Source organism: Lynx rufus, unplaced genomic scaffold (assembly GCF_022079265.1).
Source record: "Lynx rufus isolate CCGP_SWC_20201006 ecotype Redwood Valley unplaced genomic scaffold, mLynRuf1.p SCAF_2, whole genome shotgun sequence".
Classification (NCBI taxonomy): Eukaryota; Metazoa; Chordata; class Mammalia; order Carnivora; family Felidae; genus Lynx; species Lynx rufus.
In genome coordinates, this window is record NW_025814834.1 from 114,653,173 (window position 1) to 114,676,198 (window position 23,026).

The 23,026-nt window shown below is 42.8% G+C and overlaps 1 protein-coding gene across 1 annotated transcript; it reads right to left on the reverse strand.

The window, feature by feature from the left end:
- Nucleotides 1-8,310: 8,310 nt before the first annotated feature.
- On the reverse strand, nt 8,311-9,417 carry LORICRIN (loricrin cornified envelope precursor protein). Its single transcript, XM_047083535.1, has 3 exons — nt 9,210-9,417; nt 8,445-9,113; nt 8,311-8,405 (listed from the first exon to the last, which is right to left on the reverse strand). The coding sequence occupies exons 1-3, from the start codon at nt 9,415-9,417 to the stop codon at nt 8,311-8,313; spliced, it is 972 nt and encodes a 323-aa protein (XP_046939491.1).
- Nucleotides 9,418-23,026: the final 13,609 nt, after the last annotated feature.

Below are 23,026 nucleotides of genomic sequence, written 5' to 3' on the forward strand. Positions count from 1 at the left end.
TAAAAACTGGAGAAAGCTTATGAAATAAATTGAAGAAGACACAAAGAAATGGAAAAATATTCCATGCTCATGGATTGGAAGAACAAATATTGTTAAAATTTTCATACTACCCAAAGCAATCTACATATTCAATGCAATCTCTATCACAGTAACACCAGAATTCTTCACAGAGCTACAACAAACAATTCTAAAATTTGTATGGAACTAGAAAAGACCCTGAATAGCCAAAGTAATATTGAAAAAGAAAACCAAACCTGGAGGCATCACAATTCCAGACTTCAAGCTGTATTACAAATCTCTAATCATCATGACCGTATGGTACTGGCATAAAAACAGACACACAGATCAATGGAACAGAACAGAGAACCGAGAAATGGACCCACAAACATATGGCCAGCTAATCTTTGACAAAGCAGGAAAGAATATCCAATGGAAAAAGACAATCTATTTAGCAAATAGTGTTGGGAAAACTGGACAGTGACATGCAGAAGAATGAACCCGGACCACTTACACCATACACAAAAATAAACTCAAAATGGATAAAAGACCTAAATTTAAGACAGGAAGCCATCAAAATCCTAGAAAACAGGTGGCAACTTCTTTGACCTTGGCCGCATCAACTTCTCATTTGACATGTCTCCAGAGGCAAGGGAAACAAAAGCAAAAATGAACTACTGGGACCTAATCAAGATAAAAGCTTCTGCACAGCAAAGGAAACAGTCAGCAAAACTAAAAGGCAACCGACAGAATGGAAGAAGATATTTGCAAATGACATTTCAGATAAAGGGTTAGTATCCAAAGTCATAAAGAACTTATCAAACTTAACACCTAAAAAACAAATAATCCAGTGAAGAAATGGGCAGAAGAGATGAATAGACACTTTTACAAAGAAGACATCCAGATGGCTAAGAGACACATGAAAAGATGCTCAGCATCACTCATCATCATGGAAATACAAATCAAAATCACAATGAGATACCACCTCACACTAGTCAGAGTGGCTAACATTAACAACTCAGGCAACAATGGATGTTGGTGAGGATGTGGAGAAAGGGGAACCTTTTTGCAGTGTTAGTGGGAATGCAAACTGGTGCAGCCACTCTGAAAACAGCATGGAGGTTCCTCAAAACATTAAAAATAGAACTACCCAGGGGTGCCTGGGTCGCTCAGTTGGTTGAGCATCCGACTCTTGATTTCAGCTCAGTTCATGATCTCATGGATTGTGGGTTCAAGTCCCACATCAGGCTCTGCACTAACAGTGCAGGGTCTGCTTGATATTCTCTGTCTCTCTCTCTCCACCCCCACCCCCACTTGCAGTCTCTCTCTCTCAGAATAAATGAATAAACTTTAAAAAAAAGATTGTTATTAAAAAAAATAGAACTACCCTACTACCCAGCAATTGCACTACTAGGTATTTATCCAAAGGGTAGAGTGGTGATTCTAAGGGACACATGCATCCCAATGTTTATAGCAGCACTACGGACAATAGCCAAAGTATGAAAGGAGCCCAAATGTCCATTGACTGATAAATGGATAAAGAAGATGTGGTGTATACACACAATGGAATATTACTTGACAACCAAAAAGAATGAAATCTTGCTATTTACAACAATGTGCACTGCAATGCTATTTACAAACTAGAGTGTATTCTGCTAAGCAAAATAAGTCAGTCAGGGAAATAATATATGATTTCACTCATATGTGGAATTTAAGAAACAAAACAGGTGGACATAGGGGAAGGGAAGCAAAAATAAGATAAAAACAGAGAGCGAGGGGGTGCCTGGGTGGCTCAATCGGTTGAGCTTCTGACTTGGGCTCAGCATGATCTCACGGTTTGTGGGTTCAAGTCCTGCATCGCGCTCTGTGCTGACAGCTAAGAGCCTGGAGCCTGCTTCAGATTCTGTGTCTCCCTCTCTCTCTCCCCCTCCCCTGCTCACACTCTCTCTCTCTCTCTCAAAAATAATAAACATTAAAAAGAAAACAGAGAGGGAGGTAAACCATAAGAGACTCTTAAATGCAGAGAACAAACTGAAGCTTGCTGGTGGGATGTCAGGTGGGGGGGATGGGCTAAATGGGCAAAGGGCATTAAGAAGGACACTTGTGGGGAGGAGCACTGGGTGTTATATGTAAATAATGAATCACTACATTCTATTCTTGAAATCATTATTACAATGTATGTTAACTAACTTGGATTTAAATTTTAAAAAAAAAATATCTAGAAAATCCCTTGAGATTTAGAAATTAGGTAAAGCACTCCTAATAACTCATGGGCTAAGGAAAAAAACATCACAGAAGATATAAAATATTTTGAAATAAGTGGTAATGAAAACACAGAATATTAAGATTTGATTTGTAAAAATATAATAAAAAAAGATTTGATTTGTGGAAAACTAATCACTGACTTGAGTGTCTCAAAGCTATAACAAAAAGAAACAAAACAATTTCTAATGACAATAGAAAATACAAACTATGATATATTTACACACTGGTAAACCAAATGGTAATGAAAAATAAGAAGCTACTGCTCAAAGCAAGCACATTTCCCAGAGATAATATTAAGCAAAAAAAGCCAGACACAAAAAATGCATACCACAGGACTATATTTAATATAACCTTCAAGAATAAGCAAAATTAACCTAAAATATTAGAAGTCAGAACAATGATACATCTGACATATTTAATGACTAAGACAGGGATAAGGTTTAGTTATTGGGGTGCGTTCACTTGGTAAAAATTATTCTATCATTTCTATTTTGTGCATTTGTACACAGATGTTCTCAACTTATAGCAGGGTTGAAACAGTCAGGAACCTTGGGAGCAAGGCCCTGTGCACCTGGAAAGCCTCCTGCTGCCTGGTGGCCCTTAGCACTTTTCTTGCAGAGCAAACAACCAGCTAAGGAGCAAGCCAAGACCAGTCCAAACCAGTCTGCACCAAGATGGTGCTGAACTTTCACCAACTTTCTCCTCATTATAATACTAAAAGTCACGCTCAGGTGTGGAGATTTAACATGTTAATTTGACATGCAACTCATGAAGAAGCATGGTGTTTAAGTGCACAGGTGCTAATAAATCCCCACTTCTACATGCTTAGATGGCACACTTTTCCCACCTAAGTTTCTTTAAAAAATCCTCCCTGACCTCTCCTCAGTGAGTCAGCCTAAAGATTCTTTCCTTTGTGCTCCAGCGTAAGCCCCAATAAAGTTTTGCCTGTGCTTTTAAATTTTGGGTCCAGCCTCATTTCTACCTTTGCTAGGACCAGGGACCCAAGTCTGTTAACAGAGTTATATCCCAGTAAACACACTGTGAATTGAAAATATCTTAAGTTGAAATGCATTTACTACATCTTGACCTACCAAACAATATGGCTTTACCTGGTCTACCTTAAATGTGCTCAGAACAGTTACTTTTGTCTACAGTTGGGCAAAATAATCTAATGCAAAACCTATTTTATAATAAAGGTTTGCATATCTCATGTAATGTATTCAGTACTGTACTGAAAGTGGGAAATGGAAAGGTTGTATGGGTACAGAAAGGTTGTAAGTGTGTTATTTGTTTACTTTCATGACTGTGTGGCTGACTGGGAGCTGCCCAGGAAAATAACAAAATTCAAAATTTGAAGTATGGTTTCTCCTGAGTGAGTATTGCTTTCACACCATTGTAAAATCAAAAAATTTTAAGTCAAACCATTATAAGTTAGAGACCATCTGAAAATGTATGCTATACTACCATAAAATTTTACCTTTCTTTTTTTTTTTAGAATTTGATTTTGATTTACCTATGATGATATTTTTGACTGTATCTCTTTGTATAGTTTTTTATTTTAGTGGCTACTGTGGATATTACATTATGTATACAACATACCTTATCACAGACTATTGTTATTGACATTTTGAAAGGTAGACCTTATCTCCATTTTGGTCCTTTACTTAAATTCCCCAATTATATTATCTTAAATATTTCTTCTACATACATTGAGAACTACATCAATGTTTTGGTTATTGGTACAACTTTCAATATTATTTTTAAAAACTCAAGAGAAGAAAGATACTGTCCTAAATTTACTCATAATTTTATACTTTGCATTGTTCTTCATTCCTGGTATTTTAAGGTGCCTTCTTTGATCATTTCCTTTTTGTTAGAAGAACTTCTATTAGCCATTCTTTGAGAGTAAGTCTGCTGGAAACAATCTTTGGTTTGTTTTGTTTTGTTTCATCTGAGACTATATCTCACCTTCATTCCTGAAGAATATTTTCACTGCATATAGAATTTGGTGTTGCCAATTTTTTCTTTCAGCACTTGAAAAATGTGCCACTTCTTTCTGGCCTTCATGGTTTCTTCCTTCCTTCCTTCCTTCCTTCCTTTCTTCCTTCTTTTCTCCCTTCCTTCCTTCCTTCCTTCCTTCTCTCCTTCCTTCTTTCTTTCCTTCCTTCCTTCCTTCCTTCCTTCCTTCCTGGTTTCTGATGAATAATCTACTGTCATTTAAACCATAGTTTCCCTGTAGATGATGTGTCATTTTTCTCTACCTGCTTTCAAGATTTTTTTCTTTGTCATTAGTTTTCAGAAGTTTGGTTATAATGTTTTTGGTGTGGGTTTCATTTCTTTGTCTCTCTCTTTTGCTTTTATGTGTACAACTCTTATAAGCATCTTTATTATATGTTTTACCAGCTTTATTGAGATATAATTGACATATAACATTGTGTAAGTTATATAACATGTTGATTTGATACATTAAAAATTGCAAAATGATTACCACTATAATATTAGCTACTACCTCCATCTTGTCACATAGTTACCTATTCTTTTTTCTGATGAAAATATTTGAGATCTATTCTCTTAGAAACCTGCAAGTATATGTTACAAGATTATTAGCTATAATCACATACTTACATTAGACCACCAAACTTGTTAATTTTATGACTGGAAGTTGTACTCTTTGACCAATATCTCCTCATTTTTTCCACCCCCCCAACTCCTGATAAACATGAGGATGCTCTCTATTTCTCTGAGTTTGTCTTTTTTAGCTTCCACATATAAGTGATATTATACAGCATTTGTCTTTATCTGACTTATTTCACTTATCATAATGCCCTCAAGGTCCATCCAAGTTGTTGCAAATGGCAGGAATTCCTTCTTTCTTTTGGCTGAATAATATTCACATATACATGGTCTTCTTTATCCATTCATCTATTGATGGACATTTAGGTATTGGGAGTAATGCTGCAGTGAACATTGTATATACAGATATCTCTGCAAGATCCTGATTTCAGTTTGGATATATACCCAGAAATGGGATTTCTAGAGTAAATGGTAATCCTATTTTTAACTTTCTGAGGAACCTCCATACTGTTTTCCATAGCAGCTGTACCAATTTGTATTCCCACCAAGAGTGCACTAGGTTTTGTTTGTTTGTTTGTTTGTTTGTTTTTTCCCCCTCTACATCCTTGCCAATACTTGTTATTTCTTATCTTCTTGAGTATAGCCATTCTGACTGGTGTGAGGTGATATGTCATTGTGATGTTGGCTTGCATTTCCCTGATGGTTAGTTATGTTGAGTACCTTTTCATGTACCAGTTGGCCATTGGTGTGTCTGGATAATGGTATATTCAGCTTCTCTGCCAGTGTTTAAGTTGTTAATTTTTTTTTTGCTGTTGAGTTGTAAGTTATTTTTCTAAATTTTAGATTATAACCCCTTGTCAGTTATATGATTTGCAAGTATTTTCTCCCATACTGTAGGCCACCTTTTCATTTTGTTCGTTTTTCATTTGCTGTGAGAAGCACTTTAGTTTGATGTAGTCCCATTTATTTATCTTTTTGCATTTGTTGCTTATGCTTTGTTGTCATATCCAGAAAATTGCTGCTGAGACCATTATCAAGGAACTTTATCCCTATGCTTTCTCCTAGGAGTTTCATAGTTTCAGGTCTTAACTTTTAGTCTTTCATTCATTTTAAATTCACTTTTATAGAGTGATGTATTGGTGTGGCTTTCTTTGGGTTTATCCTGTTTGAAGTTGACTTACCTTCTTAAATCTGTAGATTTATGTCTTTCACCAAATTTACATAATTTTGACCTATTATTTCTTCTAAAAATTTTAGCCCCATATTCTCTTCTCCTTTTGGGACTCTGATTACATGAATGCTAGCTCTTGTGTTGTCCCACAGGCTTTTGAAGCTCTCTTCTTCTTCTTCTTCTTCTTCTTCTTTTCTTTCAGCCTATTTTCTCTCTGTCATTGAGATTGGATAATTTCTATTGACCTATTTTCGAGTTCACTGATTCTTTACACTGTGATTTCCATTCTGCTACTGAACACATCCAGTGAATTTTATATTTTTCAATTCTAAAATTTAATTCTACAGTTGTTTATTATAAATTTTCACTTAATTCTTCTTTATAGTTTCCATTTCTTTGCCAAGACTTTCTATTTTTTTCAAGTGTGTTTGTAAATTCTTGTGGAAGCATTTTTATAATATCTTTAAAGTCCCAAATCTGTTTCATTTCAGTGTTGGTATTGATTGTGTCTTTTCTCATTCAAGTTGAGATTTTCCTGGTTCTTGGTATGGTAAGTAATTTTTTATTGTGTGCTAGACATTCCAGGCATTATGTTTTGAGACCCTGGATCTTATTCAAATCTTATATTACAGCAGGTCTCTGCTAATACTACACCAGTGAAGGAAGTGTGTGCATAGGGGGTGTTATCTCCTTACCCCTGGAAAGGAGAAGTCCAATCTTCTCGTTCTTTTTTTCCAGGGTGGTTAGTTATAGTAGGGTGGATATTATCATAAAAGATTTCTGCCTCTCTAGGTCATGTTTCTTGGTCCTTTGGATATGGTGGGAGGTATTTGTTTGTCTGCACCTGTTGGCATTTCTTGGTTGCAGACTTTGCAGTGCCCAATCTAAGATAATAGGAAGCAAAAAGGAAACCCAGGGAACTTACCACAGACAGTGTCAGTCCTCAAGTTCTGAGGACCCTAGCTACTCTGCCTTCTTCTCTCCACCTTTTAGACTGTCCTTATGTTTTTTTAAATATATTATGCCCAGATATTTTAGTTACATTTAGCTGGAGCAATAAGGAGAAGTGCATCTACTCCATCTGATACAGAACTAAATGTCTTACTTTTATTTAAAAAATATACATATGTATATGTATATATAATATGCAGTGGTTGGCCTATTGGGTCTTTAAAGCTGCTACCTGTTTTGACTCTCTAAATGGAAGAACTGGGGAGGGATAATTTGTCTTTTTGTCTCCAGCAATGACTGGGTAAGGAGAGTACTTTGGATTTTTGGTGTAGCAGGTGTTTTGCTTCAGGTAAATCAATAAGTTAACATTTACCTAGAGGTAGTAGAATCAAGATATGAAATGGGGCCTGGAGAATTCCTGGCCAGACTGATACTCTATATCTCTTTTGAGACCTACGCAATTAACAGAGCAATTAGAGCTTTTTCCTTGCTAATTGGTATGTTTCCTGTGTTTCCCCATGACCTCTCTGGTACTGGTATGTTTTTTGCATACACTTACGCTGTATGTTCCTAAGTTAGGTGAAGCGTCTTTAAGAGATCAGGAAACAGCTCCTGTACTTCCTCCTCTCCCTACAGGTACCTAGTAAACATCTCACACGCTGTAGAGAGTCACATATATACAATTATTCTTTCTCCTGTGAGTCTGGGTAGCATACGCTAGTGCTCCTCATGTGAAGCCACCCTGCCTTCAGACCTTGCAGAGCAAGTTCTGGACTATGAGAGACAGCATCTCCCCAGGGCAGACCTGTCTTTAAAAAGCATTGAGCTCAAGAAGAAGACCCAGAGTGGCAATCCAAACCACTATGGGGTCGTTCATGGAAATCTGTCCGCAGAATCTTTGTGTTTGAGGATCACCTCACCATCTTAAGCCATAAAACAGAGAGCTCACATCTTTGCTTCTGGTTGCCAGTCATTCCTCCCTCCTCTGCTGACCCCCTTCCCCCAACAAAATAAGTGTATTTGTTGAATGAATGTATATATGGACGGATGAGTGAACGGAGGAAAGGAAATGAATGAAATGTGACTTGGAAGATACAAAGGTGACTAAAACACAGAAATTCTCATGAATTGCAAATTTATTGACTGAGGAGGCACTGGGGTTGAGAGGTAGTTGTACAGAAACCAAAGAGGAAAACCTGTAGAACAAGAAGCAGCCCCAGAACTCTAAGGCTTCGTCTGGGTGTAACACACGAAGCATTTGGGAACCTCGGCAATATCAAGAGAGCGCTGAGCCCATAGGCGCCCACGGAAAACGGCTCCAGCTCCTCAGTCTCCGCGGCGTCCAACTGGCCTTATTTGCTTGGCCAAGTAGGCGCCTGCTTCTGCTGGGTCTGGTGGCAGATCGGGACGCCCTTGCCACCTCCGGAGCCCCCACCGGAGCTGCCGCCTCCACCGCAGGACGACCCCCCACCACTGGAGAAGCAGCCGCCGCCGCCCCCGGAGGAGCCGCCGCCCCCACCGCAGGACGACCCCCCACCACTGGAGAAGCAGCCGCTGCCGCCCCCGGAGGAGCCGCCGCCCCCACCGCAGGACGACCCCCCACCACTGGAGAAGCAGCTCCCGCCGCCTCCAGAGGAGCCGCCGCCCCCAGCGCAGGAAGACCCCCCTCCGTAGCTCTGCTGCGGCATGCAGGAGGTCTGGGTGGTCTGCTGCGAGGAGAAGTAGCCAGCTCCCCCGCAGCCGGAGGAGCCCCCGCCGCTCCCGCAGCCGGAGGAGCCCCCGCCGCTCCCGCAGCCGGAGGAGCCCCCGCCGCAGCCGCCGCTAGAGATGCTTCCATAACTCTGGCACTGAACCTGCTGCCCGGAGCCTCCGCCGCCCCCGGAGTAGCCCCCGCAGCTGGAGCCTCCCCCGCCCCCGGAGTAACCCCCGCAGCTGGAGCCTCCGCCGCCTCCGCAGCTGGAGCCTCCACCGCCCCCGGAGTAGCCTCCGCAGCTGGAGCCTCCGCCGCCCCCGCAGCTGCCACCACCCCCGGAGTACTTCACACTCCCGCTGGAGCCGCCGCCGCCGCCGCCGCCGGAGTAGCCCCCGCAGCTGGAGCCTCCGCCGCCTCCTGAGTAGCCTCCGCAGCTGGAGCCTCCGCCGCCTCCGGAGTAGCCTCCGCAGCTGGAGCCTCCGCCGCCCCCGGAGTAGCCTCCGCAGCTGGAGCCTCCGCCGCCTCCGCAGCTGGAGCCTCCGCCGCCCCCGCAGCTGCCACCACCCCCGGAGTACTTCACACTCCCGCTGGAACCGCCGCCGCCGCCGCCGCCGGAGTAGCCCCCGCAGCTGGAGCCTCCGCCGCCTCCTGAGTAGCCTCCGCAGCTGGAGCCTCCGCCGCCTCCGCCGCCCCCGCCGCCCCCGCCGGAGGTCTTCCCGCAGCCCACTGGGGGCATGGGGGTGGGCTGCTTTTTCTGGTGAGACATCTTGTTTAAGGAGAGAGAGAAGCCTAGAAAGAGCAGGGAGCATCACTGGACCAACCGCAAGCGCATGGAAGAGGCAGGGACAGCCGTGGAAACGCACATCATCCTCCAGGGCAGCACGGCCAGGCTGGGCTTGATGCCCTCTGTTTAGACCGGGAAGAACTCTCATATGGGACTCCTGGGATTAGTCGTTTCCCCCTCAGAAAGTCTTTACCAAGCAGTAAATAGCCCAGGTACTGCTCGCATTTCTCTCTCCCAGCTCTGCCTTTGGCATCTGAGTGATTTGGGAGCAAATGACCCACAGTCCCACCTCTATCCTCACTTCCTGAAAAATGAGACAGTTCGAGCACTTCATCACTCATGCCTCCTCCAATCCCAACACGGATTCTCTGAATGCAAATAGAAATTTCCACAAACCTCCACCTAGGGTGGAGGATTTTACCTATCCTTGACAAAACAGAGGGAGGTTTGTCCGAATGTCAGAGGGCTGTTGCCCGCCCCACCCCCCCCTTCTCTGCAAAAGCTCTTAGTTCAAACTCTTGGTCTGTCCCACTGAGCCTAGCCATGATCCGGAAGCTAGTTATCAGAAAAAGCAGTCTCCCCCTGGTTTGCTCTTGTCTGTACACAGGGGAAAGGACCCAGTGGTCCTTTGGATCAGAATCTCTGACCAGAAGATGTAGGCTTTGCTTACAGCCAAGCTTGGTTGAGGGGGGCCATTAATAGTAGGAAGTTGTGCCATGGCATCTCATGCCATTTCTCTCTCAGAACATCTCTGAAAAACTGGCACTGGGTTCCTGAGGTTCCCCAAATATCCACCATCTGCAGCATTGTCTGCATTACTCTCCTTGTTCTCCCTTACTCTCTGGAACTAAGACTCAGCCTATTCTCCTGACCAGTGCATAAGGTCCATCCTGCCCACTCATAGGAGCAGTCTGCAGAATGTCCCTCTGTGCCCATCACTGGCCTGCTCCTAGAAGGGTGCCATAGAGATAGATGGAACTCTGTGCCCATCACTTGCCTGCTCCTAGAGGGGTGCCATAGAGATAGAAGGTAGTCTTGTCTTTGTGGAGTTCCTATTCTGGCCAGAAGATCAGAGACACAAATCCACACAGCAACAGCTCAGCCCCCACTGCCTTCCTGCCTGAATTCCCTCTAAACATGAATGCAGTTGGAAAGTCAGAGGTCCTATAGTTTCCAAAGGGGTCAGAGGTCTTGCCAATCTGTCCCCTAGTCCACCTAGCCTGCACAGGCCTGGGGAAGACTAGCTGGGAAGATGAGAGTCAGGAGAACTCACACTTACTTGAAGCACCAGGAGCTGAGTGAGGAGAGGAGATGCTGGCTTATGTTAGGAGCACTGGAGCTCCCAAGGTTTTATACTCTGAGCCCTGACTCATCTATTGATCTGGGCCAGCCTCTCATGTTTGGCCTCAGTTATGTGACCCATGGCTGTCACCCCACCTGTCTGTTGATTACAGGCACAGGGTGGCCCATTCATGAAGATTTTGGCATTCTTGAGATAGTGTGTGACTGGCCCCTTCTCTGATGCAACTGTATGGCAGCAGGGATGGCTGGCTAGAGTGGATGGCAGTCATTGTTTCCACAACCTATGACAAAGTGTTCATGCTGTGAACAGAGGTCCGTGCTTGAGGACTAGGTCTCAGACTCTTAGTTGGCCCAAGAGTCTACACCATAGACAGGGCTATAACTGGCCCAAGAGTTGGCCCAAGAGTCTACACCATAGACAGGGCTATTACTAATGGAACATGGGTATCTACATTTATTTATTTCTGCAGATTTATTCCTCTGATCGTTGATACTCACTTTCCTTGCAGAGGAGCAAGGAAGGACCATGTGGTCCTTCCTACCATGGCCTTTGGCCCTGACATCCTGAGGTCTTATGTGGCAACAGTGACCTCAGCCTATGAGGCAGCCGTGGAATGGAGGGGACTTGAGGTTAAGTGACTGGGTTTGGGTGCTCCCTATGGTACTTGTCAGCTGTGTCACCTTGGACAAAGTCACAGCACCTTACCCAGTGTCTGACATAGGAGGCACTTAGTAGTTATTTGTTGACTATTGAATAAGTAGGCTTCTGATGCTCAGTGACCTTGTCTATCAAATAAGAATAATACCTGTTTCACAGACTCAGGAAGCAGGAATAGTTATATAAAGTGCAGAAGGTGATGCTTTTGTTTTTATTGTCTTCTCCTATTACAGCACAGTCTTACCTCCAACGTGGCCTACCCTTGGACACCAAGGCCAGAAAGGAGTCCATGGGTAACTTGAGGCAAGTTCTTAGTGGGAAAATAACTCAAAAATTCCCCATTGACCCTGGATCAGTAGCATCACCTCTATGTATGAATGGCATGCTCCCCCCCCTTCTTTCATCACTGGAACTCAATTGTTATTGTCTAAGTTATGGCATTTGAACTTTGTTCCACCCATCTGTGTGTCGAAATGACAGCTCCAATAATAAATTGACTGTTAATTATGGTGGAGTTTTAATGATCAAGTGGTCCTGATTAGACTGTGGCCTTCAGAAACCTGTGGCTCTAGTTTTAGTTTGAAAGGCATTAACCCAGGCAAACCCAGATGCTCTCCTCCTGAGAGACTAGCCAGAAGGGAGAAGCCAGGACCTATTGGAGAAAGCATGTTTCTCAACTTGAAGCTGAGGCACCAGTGAGATTTTGAAGGGAAATAAGCCCCAACTAGATGGCTACCATGGGTGTAACAAAGGTTGGTTTTATTTAGTTGGGAAGCACTGGAAAGAGAGAGGGTGTAGACCATGTACAATTCCAGCACTGATCTGTGGGCCCATGTTGGCCCATTACTGTGTGTTCTCTAGTCTGGAGGAAAATGTAAGTAAAAGGATATCAGCAGTGTACTCTTTTTTTTTTTTTCTTTCCATGTTTATTTACTTTTGAGACAGCATGAGTGGGGGAAGAGCAGAGAGAGAGGGAGACACAGAATCCGAAGCAGGCACCGGGCTCTGAGCTGTCAGCACAGAGCCCAACGTGGGGCTCGAACACACGAACTGTGAGATCATGACCTGAGTCGAAGCTGGACACTTAACTGACTGAGCCACCCATGTGCCCCTCAGTAGTGTATTCTTGAGAAGAAAAGTCTTTTATTTTGAAATCATGGCCTTCCTACATTTGTGTGTGTTAAAAATATCATTTTGTTTAAAAGTGATGGAAACTCCAGGAGGTTGTAGTTTGTTTCAAGTCCTTACTTGTCAAACTATAAAAATTGGCTATCACAGAAGAGAGGGAAATGTTACTATATGAAATTCTCAAGTTTGGAAGCCTCAAGTGCAGGTAATCCCATAAAGCTAATAATCTTCAAATTGCCCATGTCAGTTGGAGTATGTAAAGATATGATATTTTCTTTCTTTCTATATATAAGATTTGAGATTCTAGAGCTTTATGCATTAATCCAGCCAACACAGTGTACTGGGTACTACACTGAACATTAATAGAGTCAGAAACCTTGTCAAAGCTGTGCACGGATCTCCTTGGTGGATTTTGGAGAGGGATATTCCATGCCTGCCTTTGCTATTCTAGGTAGCATTTAATAAGAAAACCTTTCTAACTAGTACATTCTACTTTGCTAACATGTAGAAGAGGCTGATGCAACATGGTATTGACAGCAATGCTAGATCTTGTAGGCTCTAAGTTAACCTTGCCTGAGGTGAACATATGAGCTTGCTTCTCCATTTTATCCCTCTAGACCAGAAGTAATGAGATACTGTGTGGACAGCAATTGATGATCACATTTCATCAAATCAGTGAGGAAATGATGGAAGTTTGTAGAATTATTACACTTGGGTATTTGAAGTTTTTTGACTTCATATGTCATATTTTTAAGATTTATAACCCTTATATACTTACCTTGAATGTGTGCTAGCACACCTGAGTTCTGTAGCCTCACAGATCACATCTTTGTTCTTGCCTTTACCTGTATCCTTAGAGGGGATGGACCAGAATGCAAATGCTTCAGTGCTCAGTGTGGTGCTAGGAATTAATAGCTGCTCACTGAATCCTGGTGGAAATGAAAGGAATTCTTTTATTTTTAATTTAAAAAAAATTTTAAAGATTTATTTATTTTTGAGAGACAGAACGTGAGTGTGGGAGGGGCAGAGAGAGTAGGAGACACAGAATCAGAAGCAGGCTCCAGGCTCTGAGCTGTTAGCATAGGGACCGATGCAGGGCTCAAACTTACCAACTGTGAGATCATGACATGAGCTGAAGTCAGAAGCTTAACCGACTGAGCCACCCAGGTGCCCCTGAAAGGAATTCTTAATGCCTGTTGACCAACAGCTCTGGTGGTGGGGGGGGGGGGGGGGACATGGTCCCTATCCCAGGCAATCCTCAGTCTGAAGGGAGATCACAGCTCTTGAATATGGGGACCCCCCAGCCTGATAGAAGCCTACTTATTACAGTCTTTATGTGTCTAAAGCTACACACATGCATCCTCATGATTGAGTGCTGACAACCTACCTAACTGAGGGTTAAAGGGCAACAGGTGGTTTGTAAAGAATAAAAAAAGACACAGGGCAAGGGCTCAGGAGCATTGGCAGGGCAGGCATAGAGCTTGGAAGCCCTAAACGTAACATTGTTTACATTCACTGTGAAAGTTTCTTCTTCTAGTCCTGCCCAGGAGGTGCCTCAGAGCTTCAAAACAGCCGCCCCCCCCCCCCACTGCTCCAGGGTACATATTCATCCTCTCTCCAACGTTCCTGGGTCAGCAGTTTGAAGAGGTGGTTGTCTTTGTTACAGAACTGGGAGAAGGACAGCTCTCTAGTGGTTCATGGCTGCTAGAATTCCTTCTCCAGGAAGCTTCCCTAGGTCCATCCACCCACTGGTTCCATTTTCTTTGCCACTTTCCCTTTTCCAATCCCTTAAGGAACTACTGTACCAGTTATAGCCTGCTAATGACACATCCAGTAGCCTTGTCTCCTTTTTTCAACTTATAACTGTCCTTGACAGCTGGGTCCCCATTAGTTCCTTATTTTGCATCCTAAGATTCAAAGAGAGTTTATAGCATCCTGGAGCTTTATTTGGACGTGTTGACTTTTGAATGACTCTCTTTTGGGTGCTTCTGGAGCTCATCCCTGCATGGAGAAGGAGGCCCACAGCAGAGTTGTTCCAGCATTCCTGAATAGCTTGTAGATGCATGCAAGATGAGCAGTGTGCCCAGGGACTGCACTTGCTTGGCTTAGACACTTCTGGTGTGGACAGACTCTGGTGTTTATGGACTGCTGCTGCATATGGGTCTTGTCTATTCCTCACAAGGGTCCTGTGTGCTCAGTGATGTCATCCTCATTTCCCAGATAAAGCAATCAGCCCATAGAGGCTAATGGAACTGCTTACATTTCCCCAACCTTTAAGTGGCAAAGCCAGGATTCAGACTCAGTTGTTTTGATTCCAAATTTTGCATTCTTTCCAAGTACTACATGCCTCTTCTTTTTGAATCAATATGGGCAGAATGAGGGGATGACATCCCAGGCAGGCTCAGGTTCACACCCTCTAGGAGGCAGGGAACAGATCTCACTCTTGTGGTTGCTCCCAGGTGCTCAAGGACAGTTCTGTTAATTAGTGGACTGTAGGAGCCAAGAGGAGGTAGAGGTCATCTGATAGACCTTTACCATTGTTGGAGGTAGATGAACAATCCAAGGCCCAGAGAAGCCAAACTATTTCCCAAGGCCACACAACAGGCCTGAGACTAGAGCCTGGGTCTCCGGCCTTCCCATTCTAAGCTTTTCCCAATGCAGACTCCGCAGAGGCTTTGTGATTTCTCCTGACAAGATTATCTCCAGGTGTTGGCAGTGAGACCAGGAAGTAGTTACAAAGACAGTAAAAGTATTGAGCTGACATGTTCAGGTAAACTCCTGGGTCTGAGTGCTCTAGCCTCTGGGCCTGGAAGGAAATTGTTGATGCTGAGTTCCTTCAACAGGTGGGCAGCTGCTGCATAGCCTGAGGGCTCACATATAAACTTTACAAGCAGGGAGGAGCAGTAAACAGCAGTTATGGGTCCTGTCCTGCTCCAAGATAGGCTGTGTCAGAGGAGGCCTCTCAGGACTTTTGCGCCTGGTGGTAGTTGGTGGCCCAAGAATGTTGGTTCAGCCCGTCCACTGTTAATCCACTGATTATCCATGGGCAGATAATGCATCGTTGCTTTAACTGACTCCCAAGTCAAATAAAATCTGGAAATCAAAACGATATGAAGGAAAAAGCACAAACATTTCAGACCCACAGCCTTCTAGGCTCTTTGGCCTAAAGCTTTAACCCAAATTCTTTCAGGAGCATGCTGCTTTAGATGACCAGCACCAATATACCTCTCCTTTACTGGGAGTCATTGAAAATCAAGGTAAGATAAGTGCTCTTTCCATTTTGGTCTCAAATCTAATTTTAACTCTTACATGGGTCTCTCAGGAATTCCCTGGGGCTACAGCAGGCTTTGGATGTGACCTCTCTGACTCAAAGACAGCTAATGGGATTTACTACTGAAGACCAGAATCAGGATCCAGCCTGTGTTTTGACCAGGAAAGCTCTTTCATCACATTTGCTGGTTATCCTTAATTTTTGTTCATTCTTCAAACTATACCTTATTTCAATAGTTGAAGCTGTTGAAATTGGGTGGATGATTTATGGCAAACCTTTTGATTGCTTAGAAATGTAAGAATAATCACAATTTGGTTTGTGTGCCTCTACTGACTTTTCCATTGGGTCCCTTCATATGCTCAGAGAGTTCCAAGGTGAAGGGCTATGGAACCATTTTTCACATTTGGTGTGGATTCCTAGGGCCTTCTCTCCTGGACTAGGAGCAGCATCTAGGCAAGATTGGATGCTCCTAATTTTCCATTTCTCCATTTAACTCAGAGTATTTGATATGTACTTGTTCATCAGTGAAGGAGATGTTGAGAATTTTAGCCTCATATCCCAGGGAAAATACAATTTGATTTAGTTTTCCATGGAAATTACTTTAAATAGGTTGGTCGTGGCAAGCTGCTTTCCCCTGTCACCCCCCATCTTTCATTCAAGGTGCCTGATTCCCCTATCATCTCCCTTTCTTATTTTTCAGAATATCCCTTGGATCATGCTTTCCTAGAGATACTAATCACCCATGGTCCAGTGGTCAGCTTTCTGGAGGGGCCTGAAGCAGCACCCGGGGGCACTTCTGAGGTTTGCCAGTCTCTGGTCTGTTATGAAGGTTAAGGATTAGAATCTTTTCTCTTCTGAGGTATTGGGGTCTTCGGAGTTCTTGTGCTCTAAACCTGTGATCTTGGGCTCATATTTCCCACCCCCCTCCCCCAACTTCAATTTCTCCACGCATACAGTCAGTCTGACTTCTGTCCAGTTTCCTTTTGGTCCCTCCTTCCCAGGGCCTCACTCTGGACAGAGAGGAAGGAGAAATGAGGATCAGAGGTAGTAATAGGGAAGAAACTAGGTGGGATGACAAGAATCAAGGGCCCCTGGGAAAAGAGGTTAGAAACTCTCATACCTCCTTGTGTGCTAGCCTTGTTCCAGTGAGAGGCATTTTGGGTACTTTTCTTCCCCAAGAGCATTTCCCCCCACCAAGCTTGCTGTGGAGGAGGAGGGAGGGATTTAGCAGAAGGGTTGGGTGAGTAAAGTTGGCCTGTGCTATGAGTAACCTTTGCAGAGTATCATTACCCAGGGTGGATATAATTGCTGGGGATTAAGAGAAACATGTGGGCAGGCTACTATTGCCTTAGATCCTTCTATGATTAGCAAAGATCACTTTAGGTCTCAGAGGAAGGATTATTTTATCTCCTGAATGTTCCCTGGAAGTGAATCCCCTTGTGGTGGAACTGGCCCCTTACTTTCTAGTAAATCATTCTGTTGTAAAATACAAAGAAAAACAAAACAAAAACAAAAACCAAGTAGCTTCACCATAACTTGAAAAGTAAAGCAGAGAAAACAAGTTACATTTAATTCCAGTATTTAAATACAATTAATGTTAAATCTTGGTTAGTACTTTCATCTCTTTTTCCTTCTTACCTATACCTTCCTTTCATATAAACTCTCCGTTTTGGGTGCTGATTTTCCACGTGACAGTTTCATCATGCACATATCCCCATGGCCCTCCATTAGTTTTAGTGGCTGTGCTCCTTTTCCCGCTCCTTATCTTACTTCCACCTGCCCTGTAACCTCTTTACCCTTAAGACCTCATTGTTGAATTTCAGTGGGTATTTGTTGTCTCCCTGACAGATTGCTAATTATCTTTATCTTCCTTTATGTGCACAGAGTGGCTTCATAGTAGGTGAGGAGAAAGGTTAGTTGCATGAGAACCAATCCCCAATCCTTTAGTTCTCATCTCCGATGACTCTGTGCAGAACCTAGTGCCTCAGTTCCCCTTGACTCTAACTCCACAGAGTCATTATTTTCCATCAAATGTTTTCATTTTGTCTCCATCTATTCCTCACAGGGCCAGGATTCCCTTGGGAATGTGCAGTCAGAAACAATACCTTCTAAAAAATTTTTAATTCCAGTATAGTCTACAGTGAAATATTAGTTTTAGGTCTGCAACACAGTGATTGCTTCCACCCGGTGCTCATCACAGACGCACTCCTTAGTCCCCATCACCTATTTTGCCCATCCCCTCTCAGAACCATCTCTTTGTTCTCTATAGTTAAGAGTGTTTCTTAACTATAGTTTTCTTGTTTGCCTCTCTCTCTCTCTCTATCTTTTTTCTCTTTGCTCATCTGTTTTATTTCTTAAATTCCATCTATGAGTATTCCATCATATGGTATTTGTTTTTCTCTGACTGACTTATTTCGCTTAGCATTATACTCTCTCCATTCATGTTGTTGCAAACCTTTTAGTGTATGTGTGGGAGAGTAGGAGTAAGGGACAGAGGAAGAGTCAGCAGTTTAATGGGGCATTTGAAAAACAAGTCACTTAGGGCAATAGTAGCCAAGTGCCCATGGGATAAGGGGATGCAGAGAAAAGGAGTCACTGGATAAGCCTTCTTGGAAGAGGTGTTTTGAGTTGGGATTGGAAAATAGTGAAAACTGTAGATAGGTTTCTCCAGATTTGAGCTTTGGTTCTCATATTTCCTTTCATGTGTATGTGGCTAGGTGTGCATGTGTGATGTGTGTACACACGTGTGATGTGTATGTGTCCATGTGTGATGCGTGTGTGAATGAATGATGTGTATGGACATGTATAATGTGTGTACCTGTCTGTGTATATATGTGCACACATGTTTGTGTGTACATATTATATGCTTATACACGTGTGTAGGCATGTGTGATATGTGTATGTGTCTTTGAGTCTGTGTGGGGTGTGTGTCCATATGTCCATGTGTCCATGTTTATGTGTACACATATATGTGTGTGATGTGTGTATATATATCTGTGTATATGTGTTTCTGTCTCCTTTCCACAGACTTCAGTATCTTTCCTCACATCAGACTCTTCTTCATAGAACCTGTTCCCTCTCTCCTGGGAATGTTGGCCCTGGAATTGCTGTCAGCCAGCCCTCAGTGTCCACAGTAACTGTATTACGTGTCAAACTGGCCCACATCATTTTCCATTGTTTCTCTAGCCATGGTAGTAGATTTGCCCAATAAGGTCATGCTTCAGCTAAAAGTCTTCAGTGTCTCCACATGAGGATGAAGCCCTGATTTCTTAGTCCAAAGGGCTTTTTGTGGTTCAGTACTGCCCATGTTTGACTATTCCCTTGTAGAAGCATTTTGCTGCAAACTCAATGACCCTCTCTGCCACTGATCTAGGCTGTGTTTAATAACTTTGTATTTTTCCTGTGCTTTTGCTACATCTGTTAATGTCCCCTTTCCTTGATTTGTCTAACTTCTATTTTCCTTTCAATATTCCATCAGACATCATTCTTCCAAAAAACCTTGCCCAACACCCCATCTGATTGAGGGAGCACCTCATCTGCAGCACAGTAATCCTGCCCCCACCACACTGGGGGCTCCTTGCATCCCAAGCATCCAGCACATGCCTGGCACAACATGCAGTGGATGCTGGTAGAATCCAGCTCACGTCTAGAATTGTCAGTGGCCTGGACATTGTGTTTTAGCCTGGGTGGGGAACATATTAGGTCTCTGTCCTATTTTCACTTCCCAGACAAGATTGTTTGCTCCTGGAGGGCAGGGGTGGCATTGCAGCTCTCAGTAAACTTGGAGCCTATGAATACACCAGGCACTGAGTCAGTGTTTATTGAAGGGAAAGAAAAAAGGAAAGAATGAAGTGGAGAACAGAAGGAAGGAAGAGAGTAAGAGAGAAAAAGAAGGTAGGAAGGGCAGGAGAATTGTTGCAAGCTTTATGGTTTGAGTCTGAACAGAATATTGACTTTCTCTCCCTTCCCAAATTTGGGTTCTCTGGTCTAATTCTGGCAACTCCATGAAGTTATAAGACCCATTTGCCCCCAAAGAAGGAAATAATCAGACATTATATCATTTCAGAAGTTTTCTGAAGGTTTTAGTTTTGTGGCTTTTTGCTGTGATTTCATTTCAAATAGATTGATATTAATATCTGATTAAATTATTCATGGTATTTAATTGCTCTCCATGATTAATGAAGACATTTTACTCCTCATAATCACTGCTAGATCCTATATGGATTACAAAGGAGTTACATAATGTGAGGTGTGCTTTCCACTGGTGAATCACAAGCATTTCTTATTGTAATAGCTGTGTACTACTTTCCTCCCTCCCATATGAAAATATTAAGGTTTGTGCTGGACCATGTATTCGATTTCTGAGTTATTTCCTTAAACAGTTTTGGACTTTGGGGCAGTCACTCGACCTTACCTTAAAGTAAAAAGTATAAAGAAATATCAACCTTACAATTATTGGGTTAGTATATGAAAGAACCAAGTTTCAACACTGGATCACGGAATGAATATTTCTAATTGAGGTGGAAAGATTAGGAAACAATCTGGGAATATAATCACTTATGTGTATTTGAGAATGAATAGAAAAAAAAATATTCCTCCCTATCTCTCCCTTTAAAAAATGAAAATGACTTCTTCACATTTGAGATTGTGGATGAAGGTAGAAAACCTTTATTACACACATGTAAATATGTAAGTGGATGATAATTTTCAAAAGGAATAGATAAGCTGTTATTAAAATGTTACTTTAGGGGCACCTCACTGGCTCAGTCCATGGAGCATGATTCTTGATCTCAAGGTTGTGAGTTACTTTTTAAAAAGCGGGGGGGAATCTTTGGGAGTGCCCATCTTGCTCAGTGAATAGAGCATGTGACTCTAGATATCAGAGTTGTGAGTTTAAGCCCCACATCAGGGGTAGAGTTTACTTAAAAAAAAAAAAGGCAAACAAATGTTACTTTTGACCTTCAAAAAGATCCTAATGGTTTTAATATTTTCATTCATTTGCTAACTTTGATAAACTGTCAAAATACTTTACTCATCTCTTCATGCCATGAATAGACTACAAAGGCTATAGTTTTATAATATTTGAAATATTTTCTCAGGGCACCTGCCTCAGTCGGTTAAGTGTCTGACTTCGGCTCAGATCATGATCTCATGGCTCATGAGTTTGAGCCCCACATTTGGCTCTCTGCTGTCAGCTCAGAGCCTGGAGCCTTCTTCTGTGTCTCCTTCTCCCCCTGCCCCTCCCTGCCTCACACTCTCTCTTTCAAAAACAAACAAAAAATATTAAATAAATAAATAAATAAAATAAAATTTGAAATATTTCTAGAAATATTTTTCTATACTTTTGCACTATATTTAATGTGTACTAGAACAAGCACTTCAGATTTATAATTTTTATGGATATTATTGTGTAGGATGAAGTAAAATAAAGTAATACCGTGGTAATATACCTTTGAAATAAATTTGGCTAAGTAAAACAATGAGCTGATCTAGAGAAAAGTATTAATAGTACAGGGATGACATGGATATGGGGAAAACTGTGAAGGAAATATGTGAATTTCCTGAGAGTTTGGACACCCTAAGTTACAACACGGGCCCTGCTATTTTCCTTTGGAGGGTTCCAAACATCTTCCTGGGAAATATAGACTGGTGTAGAAGTTGGACCTCAGGTTCAGCTGTGGGTGGGGAAGCTCCAACCATGAGAGCAGGCCCATCTCTGTCCTACTGAAACACCATGGACCTGGGAAACACTAAGACTCAGGAGCTGACCCAGAGCTCTGCCTTCAGGGGCAGGCCAGAGTCACCCTGAAGCAGGCAGTGTGTCCTCTGAGTTGTACTCTTTCCTTTGGAGCCCCCAGACTCTTCCATTCTATACCCAGATCATCCTCAGAAATGTCTCTGCATTGTGGCAAGACTTTGGTGACAGAACAGATGTCAGAGACATGGGGCAGAGTCCTGGTTTCACCACTCACTGGTTGTGGGGCCGCATATACATTACTTAACCTTCTTAGGGCTACATCTCTAGGTATAAAAGGCTTTATCTGCCTATGTATTGAGGGTGTTGTGAAGATTAAACAAGATCTATTATTTGGAAATACTATTGGAAAATAATAGGTGTTTGATTAAATGTCAAACTCAAGGAAAGATTGTACAATTCATTTAAAACAGAGTGTACACATCTGATATTAGTTCAAAGAGGTTTTCCATCTGGGGGCACGCGATTTGTGAGGGTCAGAATTATATTTGGAAGAATGTTGCTCTTATGGTAAAATGTCAGGTGTCATTGGGGAGCTGAGGGTGGAGATGTGATCAGGGGAAATCTTTCCAGGGCAGATTTTCTCCAGTGGTGTTGCCTTCCCTAAGGCTAACGTTGGGCTTGGGCTCTGGCTGGCCTTGTCCCTTTTGTCCAGTTTTCTCCCATGTTTCTCTCTGAGTCACTCATTCAGTACTTAATACTATTATTACCAATGTTGACAATGACCATTTGTTGAGCACATACTATGGGAAAAGCACTATGTTCACTATTTTAGTGTTTCTTCATTTGAACCTTACCACGTACTGTGAGACTATTACCCATATTTTATTTTTAAATGTTTATTCATTTTTGAGAGAGAGCATGAGCAAGGGAGGGGCAGAGACAGAGGGGGACAGAGGATCCAAAGCAAGCTCTGCACTGACAGCAGTGAGCCCAATGCAGGGCTCAAAGTCATGAACTGTGAGATCATGACCTGAGCTGAAGTTTGACACTCAACTGACTAAGCTGCCCAGGTACTCCTATTACCCACATTTTGCAGATGACCAAGTGTGGTCTGAGGAATATAAAGAACTTGTCCAAGGTCACATGCTGAAAAGTAACTAAGCCAGAATTATAGGTAGGTCTGTTTGACTCCAGAACCCATGCTCTTCAGACTATGCTATCCTATGGGATACAAGTCAACATCAACATCAGCATCAGCAAGTGTTTTCTGAGAGGTGTGTAGTTGTCACCCATCGCTCCCGGCACGGGCAAAACATACACAAATCCTCCTCTGGGATGAGACCTCTGAGGAACCCGGAAAATTCAGGACCTTTAGAAGCTGGAATTAAAGCCGACTTACTTAGCTTCTGTAATGGAATGGGGGACATTATTGTGGCTCTCTTCAACAGGGAATGTCTAGGGTTTGGGACCCCTAAGTTGACCTTGCTTTGGGCTGAATGGAAAGGAGGTTCTCAGCCAAGCCAGATATTATGCA

Bases quoted from the DNA above. Each gene is read 5' to 3' on its own strand.
- LORICRIN (XM_047083535.1), bottom strand. From the start codon at position 9,417: ATGTCTCACCAGAAAAAGCAGCCCACCCCCATGCCCCCAGTGGGCTGC. The intron at 9,114-9,209 runs GCAGCTGCGGGG...CCAGCTGCGGAG, and splicing joins GAAGTACTCCGGGGGTGGTG to GCTACTCCGGAGGCGGCGGA. The intron at 8,406-8,444 runs GCTGCTTCTCCA...CCTGCGGTGGAG, and splicing joins CTCCTCCGGGGGCGGCGGCG to GCGGCAGCTCCGGTGGGGGC.